Source organism: Lygodium microphyllum, chromosome 4 (genome assembly GCF_053477565.2).
Source record: "Lygodium microphyllum isolate KBCC chromosome 4, Lygodium_microphyllum_v1.1.10, whole genome shotgun sequence".
NCBI lineage: Eukaryota > Viridiplantae > Streptophyta > Polypodiopsida > Schizaeales > Lygodiaceae > Lygodium > Lygodium microphyllum.
In genome coordinates, this window is record NC_141138.1 from 130,868,932 (window position 1) to 130,877,405 (window position 8,474).

General features: G+C 43.7%; 1 protein-coding gene across 1 annotated transcript; it reads left to right on the forward strand.

The window, feature by feature from the left end:
* The first annotated feature begins 701 nt into the window (after positions 1-701).
* Positions 702-8,113, forward strand: LOC148037634 (filament-like plant protein 4). Its single transcript, XM_087676577.1, has 6 exons — positions 702-1,397; positions 1,863-2,073; positions 2,191-2,338; positions 2,632-5,236; positions 5,344-5,428; positions 7,281-8,113. Exons 2-6 carry the CDS (start codon positions 1,984-1,986, stop codon positions 7,905-7,907), a joined length of 3,555 nt encoding a protein of 1,184 aa, XP_087532703.1. The 5' UTR covers positions 702-1,397; positions 1,863-1,983; the 3' UTR covers positions 7,908-8,113.
* The last annotated feature ends 361 nt before the right edge of the window (positions 8,114-8,474 follow it).

Below are 8,474 nucleotides of genomic sequence, written 5' to 3' on the forward strand. Positions count from 1 at the left end.
CTTGCTTTACTTGCTACACTTTCACAAAGTGTAGAAAGTACTATGTGTAGCATTATCCTTAGCTTCATCATCCATATTCATCATAAAAAAGCTCCAATGAGAGCTAGGAAGTCTTTCTTGCTAAGAATAAATTGGCTTTGCTTGGAAAATCGAGGAAGAAAAGGCATGCTTTTAAGATTGCATATGTAGGAGATTAAGCAAGTTGTAAAGTTTCTCTTTACAAGCCACATCTCTTTTTGATGATGCAAATACATTACTTAAATATGAACTTATTGCATTATTATAAAATAAAGGTATTTGTTGTGGATGGACCAAGGGGTTGCAACAACTAGCAGGACCGATGGAGTGCGGCCACGTGGCACGGGCCAATAGAAAGGGTGGTGCAACCCCCAAAAGTGTCACATTGCAACGTTGAAAGCCTTGTCTAGTTTGATTGGTGGGCAAGGCTCTCTTATTAGGGGAGTACATTGTTTTTTGCCAGCAGGCTGCCAACCCATCACAAGCCTTGGCCAAAGAAATTTTTTTTCCTCTCTCTCTCTCTCTCTTCTAGCCTTGGCCAAAGAAAAATCTTTCCCCTCTCCCTCTATCCTCTCTCTCCTCTTCTAGTCTTGGCCAAAGAAAAATTTCCTCTCTCTCTCCTAGTCTTGGCCTAAGAAAAGATTTCCCCTCTCTCTGTCTCTGCCCCCCACCTCTTTCTCCCTCCCCCCTTAGATTTCCTGTTGTGTATCTCATACCCTATACCCACCTAACTCTATAACCACCACCTGGCTATCAGTCCTTGTTGCTTTGCTCACTCGCCTCCCCCCCTCCCCTCCCCACCTTCACTTCTTCTTCCTCCTCCCCGCCTCTCTATCTCTCTCATCATACCTTTGGCTTCACGTACCAGCCAGCTCCACCTGACACTCCTCTCCCTTTGCTTTCATCTCTTACCAATCCCCTCGATTCCATCCATCCAGAGAGTGCCTAGTCTACCACAACCTCTTGTGTGTGTGTGCGTGTGCGTGTGTATCATCAACCGCATTCATTCATTGTTGTCATCATCATCATCACCTTCTCCATTGCTGGTCTCCCCCTATCCACACACACACACACACACACACACTCTCTCTCTCTCTCTCTCTCTCTCTCTCTCTCTCTCTGTGTCTGTCTGTATCTGTGCTTGACTGTGGGGGTGAATGGACGGCCTCTGCATTTCTTCCATATCCATGCGAAAAAGGAGCCCTTCTGTCAGACCGGCTCAGAAGACAGAAGTCTCCATCCCGTTAATGCAGCTTTTCGTTCTTCTTCCTCTCCTCTGCTTCCAGCCTTCAATGGCTGCCGAAAGCTTCTGGTGAGGGAACCAACATTCATGTCCCTGCTGATAGAGGAGAAGACGATTGGAGGCACGATCAGTATAGGTGTTCGATCTCTCTCTCTCTCTCTCTCTCTCTCTCTGTGTCTCTGTCTCTGTCTCTCTCTCTCTCTCTCTCAAGTGCCTTTTCCTTTTCTTCAAGGAAATGAATTGTTTGAGAGGGATTCATTTCGGGCTTTCCCTTTTTTAAAAACCTTTTCTGATGTGTGTTCTCTCTCCCTCTCTCTCTCTCTCTCTCATACTGGTGGGCAGCAATCATGGGGTGAGCTTTTGCACCACAAGGCCCCCATTAGCTGGCTGTGTTGATTCCGGAGGCCATCAATCCAGCAAAAAAGCCTGCCAGTAACACTACTGCATGTTTAAGATCAGATAGACAAGCCATGTAGATTAGCACTAATTGAAGCAAAGCATTCTGCTCACATGATATCCTAGATAAAAACCTCAAAGTGCAACCTTTTAAACAACAAATCACATTGTGTTTAATCCTCCTTCGCCCTATTCTGCTAATCAGGTTCCTATGTCAGTCCATTTTGCCACTGTTAAGCCAGAAGATTACGCGCCGGGTGTGAGATAGACGCCTCTGGGTGTGGCATTCGCATTTGCTTCCACTATTGTGGTTCAAATCAAGCAAGATGGAGCGCAGGGGATGGCCTTGGAAGAAGAAGATAACAGAGAAGCTGGCTTCAGCTGCATTAGAGCTCAAGCAGAGCAATGAGCAACTGGTATGGCAATGCCCCTACAGAAGGCCTGGCTCATCCACCACTCCTCTGATCTTTTCCAGCTGAAGAGTCGTGAGCTGAAACTGAACAAATCTTTTCCCTCTTTTTTTGATCTCGCAGGACTCTCGCATGGATTTGAAAGACCGCTCCGATTCCATGACCCCTCTGCAGCAGGCGGAGGCAAGGCTCAAAATCTTGACTGAAGAGCTGGCAGCCAAAGACGAAGTCGTCCAACAACATGCCAAGGTTGCAGAGGAGGCAGTTACAGGTATCCTGCCCATCTCTTACTTACCCTGATTCATCAGATTTGAATTTACTTGAATCAAAATCTGGATTCTTTGCATAGAATTTTGGGCTTTTGTCTCCTAATAAATTGAGGGTCATTATTGGCATTGCCATTTGAGGTCTCTGCAGAGCTTTTTGGGCTTTTGTCTCCTAATCTATTGAGGGTCATCATTGGCATTGGCATTTGAGTTCTTTAAATGGTCATTTGAATTGAGCTCCATGTCTGGCTATTCACCTCTGTTTTTAATGTTCAAGTCTACACTTCTGCTGTTACAGGTTGGGAGAAGGCAGAGTCAGAGGCTGCGAGCATGAGACAACAGCTTGATGCGGAAATGCAGAAGAGGCTGGCTACAGAGGACCGTGTTTCCCATCTTGATGGGGCTTTGAAAGAGTGTATGCGGCAGCTTAGGCTTGTAAGAGAGCAGCAAGAACAGAAAATACACGAAACTGTAGTAAAGAAGACAAGGGAGTGGGAGATTATAAGGGAAGAAATGGAAGCAAGAATGGCAAAGGTTGCCAACGAGCTCCTTGAATCTGAAGCTGAGAAGGCTGCCATGAACAAATCTCTCCATGAAAGAGCCATGCTCATCAAAGAAGCCAAAGAGGGAAGAAGCAGAGCAGAGGAGGAGGTGAAGTTGTTACAGGTTAGATTGGAAATGTCAGAAAAAGAACAGGCAAAATGGAAGTATGAGGTGCATGTTCTCAGCAAGGAGTTGGAAATCAGGAATGAGGAACTGGAGTACAACAAGAAGGCTTCAGAGATTGCCAACAAGCAACATCTAGAGAATGTGAAGAAAGTGGCAAAGCTTGAAACTGAATGCCAACGCTTGCGCTTGCTAGTTCGTAAGAAACTGCCAGGACCTGCTGCTGTTGCACAAATGAGGATGGAGGTGGAGGCCCTAGGAATGCTGCCATCACTTCCTGCTGAGCGAGGCAGGCGCATGTCTCCTTCCCCTCGAAGAAATCAGTCAGCCGGTTGGAAGCAAGATAGGGGAGGGGTACCATGGTTGTCGAGCAATGAGGAAGCTGGAGGAGACCGTCTACTAGCCATGGAAGAGGAGAACAGAGCTTTGAAAGAGGCCCTTAGCAAGAGCAACAATGAGCTTCATGCTGCTAGGCTGCTGTGTGCTCGAACAGCTAGCAAGCTCTCTTCTGTCGAAGAGCAATTAGAAATTTCCACTTCAGTAGTGCCCAGTCTCCATGGCTTACCCAAGTCCAATCGCTCTGTAGTCGATGGATTTGCAGCTGCAACTCATGTTGAATCTAGTCAAGAGCCTAGTGTTGCATCTGTATCTGAGGATGGGGCTGCTGAGGATGAAATTAGTTGTGCAGAATCCTGGGCCACTGCTTTGATGTCAGAGTTAGCACAATTTGGTAAAAAGGAGAAAGGCAGTTCAGTGTCTGATAGCATGCTGGACTCCTCAAGCTGTAATCTCATGGATGATTTTGCTGAGATGGAGAAGCTTGCATCAATGGCCCAGGAGCTACCTGCTGCACTTGCAGAAAAAGATCATAATCCAATCAAAGATCAGATAGCTGATAAAGCTGGACATATACAATTGAATGCAACTGATTTTCAAAGTGACACTAATAGGACTCTTCAAATCGAGGGTCAGGACCTTCAAAACTTAGAGACTGTTAATGCCCTCAGCATCAGGCTTGCTAATGCTGAGAAAGAGTTGAATACTACAAAACTTCAGAAGCTGGCACTCAAAGCAGTTTTATTAAGCATTGAGAAACATTTGACAGTAATAAGGGAAGCTGGGGAAGCTGGAAGTTTAAGCAATGTCCTGAATGAAGTTCAGAATATGTTGAATGAACTGCGAGAATCAGGCGTGAAAGATTCTTCAGACTCTGCTGCACAACCTGACAGGTTAGTTGTGGAGATGGAACCTGCAGAGGTAAGGGACACAAGGGTCTGGTCACCTAGTGGCAGATCCAGCTGTCAGTCTGAAGAAAGTGCAACTAGGCAGGAGAGTATGCCTGCCTCAGAAAAGGTTAATGTTGGAACACAACTCACCATAGCCATGCATAAGGTAGTCTCTCTTGTCGAGGCACTGACTCAAGTTGATTATGATGTCCGAAATTCCGAAGCTGATTTTGCAGAGGAGAGTAGTGAGGCTTTAGTCCATGCCGATGATCACAAGCAGTGGAGAAACTCCGAGTTTGACTCTTGTGTCCAAAGCCTTGTGGCACTTTGTAATGGTGTACTACAAGACAAAGTGGATGTCCTTGATTTTGTGGCAGAGATGACATCTGCATTGGATTGGTTGGTCAGCCATATATTCTCTCTGCCACACAAGATGATCGAAAATAATAGCATGCGCAGACGGCTTGACTGGGATAAATGCACCACCAATGTACATGGTCTTGTCTCACATGTAAGGAAGTTGAGCTCCACAGAGAAGGATTTCACAGGATCTGATTCACCTACCATTGGGGAGTACATTCAACTCTCAGAGCACCAAGAAGCTCTTTCTAGAAGTTTAGACATGCATGTGAAAAAGGTTCACAGCCTTGAAGAACAACTAACCCAGCTCAAATGTGAGAAAGATGAAGCTAATACAAAGCTGAAGGCAGTAACAGAAGAACTTGACCTCCTGAAATCTGAGTTGCTTGAGTCAAAACGGGCTGCAACTCAAGTGCAACATGATCTTACTGCTGCTTTGGAGAGTAAGCAATCATTGTTGTCAAATCTGACCACCCTTGCCGCAGATAAGACCTCACTTGAGTCTCGGCTCTCTGAATTGCAACATGAAATGAAGAAATTCCAAGAAAAGATTCAATCTCTAGAAATGCAACTTCAAGATGAAACACAATGCCGGAAAGATATTGAAGCAATGTTTCTAGATTTGCAAGAGAAGCATTCACACTGTGCAAAGTAAGCGGTCTTTGCTCTATATAATTGTGGAATATAGGTAGTAATGTTGCAGAGGATGTCGTTTTTCACACAATTCTTTAAACTGTGTCTCTTTATTGTTTTTCTAGGGAACAGAGACTCAGCATGGTAAGAGATGATCCACCAAGATCGTCAGGAAGTTCTGCAGGTGACATAGTGATAAAGTTGAGAAAGGTATGTCTTTCTCGCCTTTTTAACTTCTTTGATACCAGAAAAGCCCTCTCTGTTATTTTGTGGTCCATATACATTCCAGCACAAGGACTTACTTTCTGCCTCTGTTGCATTTATCATAAGAGTTCTCTATTTCTTCTGTGCAACATAGTTTTATCATATGGGGTGTTCTTGGCGTTGTGGTAAACTGGCTATGCTTGTTATTGCTTAGTGAAGATAGGGTGCAGCCTGCTCATGGTGTTATAGAATTGTAGTGTACTGATCCATGAATCTGATACATGTTGTGCAAGTGGAGCAGCTTGGATCGTTTATTGATCTGGACATTTGTACCTTTAGAATCTTTGCATAACCTATGGTTGATTGTTTCTATACTCACTTGAGCTGTTGAGAGGTGGAAATTGCATTAGCTGTACTAAGGTGAAGTTGTTTGAGCCCTCTTTATAGTTGTGTTCCTGGCATGGTGGTAAATTGGCAATGTCTTATTGCTTGGATGACCTGTAAGTGATACATGTCCAAATAGAATAGCTGTGGTTTGATGATCAGGATATTTGTAGCTTTGCATATCCTACGGTTGTCTATATATATACTCACTTGAGCTGTTTGAAAGTGAAAACTGCATCTGCTGCAATATGATGGTGTAGTTTGTAATAAAGATATGTGCAAATGTAAAGCTTTTGACAATAATAATAGGACTTCACAAATATGGGCCTCATAGGATTCAAACCTACAATATTGCTGTTACAAGCAGCACATTTTAACCATTCAAACTATAAGCCCATACTGCACTATCAATTTGATCAGTTTGTCACAAGCTTTAAGTCCTGTTTCCCTTTCCATAAACCTACTTCAGCAGACAGGAGGTTTGAATATCTACTTTTAATTTCCAAGAGTTGACTGGATGCGTCTGATTTCTACTGAGGTCAGCCTTTGGCCTTTCCATAGACAACAGCTGGTTTGGTTCAGTAAGCTCTTGTGTGCCATTTGACTCGCTGCTAAGCCTTCTAGTGGCTTTTGGGTTGCAAACAGAATTTGAGAAAGTGAAGCTTGTAGCAATTGACCCGAGTTTCAAACTGTTCCATTCATACCGATTTAACTTATGGAGGGACTACATTTAAAATCTGAAATGCTGCATTCATGCAAAGTGTAGTTCTAAGTTCTGAACTTTGGAGACTCAGAAGCAAAAGTGTTGGACACTGATTGTGACATCAGAGTGGGAACGTGATTTGCAATTAAGCTGAAACAATGCAGAGTAAGTAAATTCCATTTTATGACCACAATGATCTTCCATGGTCACTATGGATGACCATCTGCCAAAGGTTTAGCTCAGTGACCAATGCTGGTTAATCGATAGTTTCAAGATGATTATGTAATCTGTACATTGACAAACAGCATGTAGCTAGAGATGGCTTTAAAGTTTGTGCTCATTTTGGAGTTACGAGAATGCTGCAGCTGAGTTGCTGACATAGTTTGAGTACCATTGGCTACTTAGGTTGGTTGTCTGAGAGGATTGCACATTATGTATTGTGCCTTTTAGAGAGCTCATTTTTCAACTAACTCCTGACTTATAGTAGATAGGGATCTTAGTTCCAAGAACAGTTAGTCATCACAGGCTTTTGCTGTTATTTGTTACTTTCCATTGAGCGCACGTACTGCCTGGGCTTTCAATAACTGTTATTTGCTGGAGTGACTGTGAATACGCTTAAGAAGAGCAATGCCAACATGCTATTGGATAGAATGGAAGTTGTAGAAATATGTTGTTAGAGTTAGCTTTTGTAATCTACCATTGTTCTGCAAAATATGTTTATGAGTGTCCAGAAGACTTGAATTGAATAATTTTTATTTGAATCGTATGCAGGAACATGAAATTGCTGCAGCTGCTGAAAAACTAGCTGAATGTCAACAGACTATTCTTGCCTTAGGGAAGCAGCTAAAGGGTTTAGGGGTGCCAAATGATGGAGAAGCAGCATTATCTTCCTCCAAGTTTTCCACCATGAACGACCACAGAATGCACAGTCTGAGTGATCAGCTGCCAAGCACAATAGGCAATGGTGGATCATTCTACATGCGAGGGATGGAGAGCCCAAATGTAAGTGCTACCAGCTTTGGGCAATCAATGGCGGCAATGGATGATGTGGAAAGAGGCCTGGAGTATGCAGTTCATGGTGGAGGCTCTACACAGAGGGGGCATGTTGGTAACAGGCATGGATTGTCATATGGTCAGGTGGCATCGCCAGTGGAGCCATACAATAGAGCTGATGGGATGGTGTCTCCTGATTATCAAGAGACGCCGCGGTCATCGAGGTCTGCAGCAAAGGACCTAGCTATCACATCCCCAGGCAGGTCGCCAGCGAGGTTCTTGAGCCTGAAAGGAAGAGGCTCTGAGGCTAAGCCTGAGACACCATCATCTGAGAAGCATGCAACTGGGTTCAGCAGGTTTTTCTCCAGGAACAAAGCTCCACGCAGCATTCGGGAAACGTCCTAGTCTTTTGTTGCCGTACATATCACACACTTTGTACATTCCTGTGCAAAGTCTTTTGGACCTTATACTACCCAGCCAGTTCTTTCATTTTATGTAAGGCAAAGTTTTGGCGAAAGATTTGCAGATTCTTTTTTCTTTTGTACTTGAGAGAGCTATATGTATACAGGCAAACAAGTCCCTTGTTCAAATCAACCCTCCATTTCATGAAATCTGGTATAGAAGATTATATCAGAGCAGCAGTTGCTACATCAGTACTTTGGTTCAAGCAAGGTCTTTTTGTACAGTGAGCACAGCATGTTCACAGCAAATTCATCTGTCTCCACAAAATATTAGGCAACTAATTTGATGCTTATTTTATGTGACACCTACTGCTGAGAAGCTTTGATTATGTTAATTCACAGGAGATAATGAGGTCAGGATGACCAACATCACAAAAGAGTATCCAAAAGCTGGGAAAACCTAAGTGCCTAGTGCCCTAGTAGTGAGAAAAATTGATGTAGAGTTTCTACTGTGACATTCTACGGAGCCATACTAGATAACATCTAACTTCAATAAGCTTGAGAATAATAG

Excerpts from the sequence above, each read along its gene's own strand:
- LOC148037634 (XM_087676577.1), top strand. The coding sequence starts at position 1,984 with ATGGAGCGCAGGGGATGGCCTTGGAAGAAGAAGATAACAGAGAAGCTG. Across the intron at positions 2,074-2,190 it reads AGCAGAGCAATGAGCAACTG|GACTCTCGCATGGATTTGAA; the intron begins GTATGGCAATGC and ends TTGATCTCGCAG. Across the intron at positions 2,339-2,631 it reads TGCAGAGGAGGCAGTTACAG|GTTGGGAGAAGGCAGAGTCA; the intron begins GTATCCTGCCCA and ends CTGCTGTTACAG.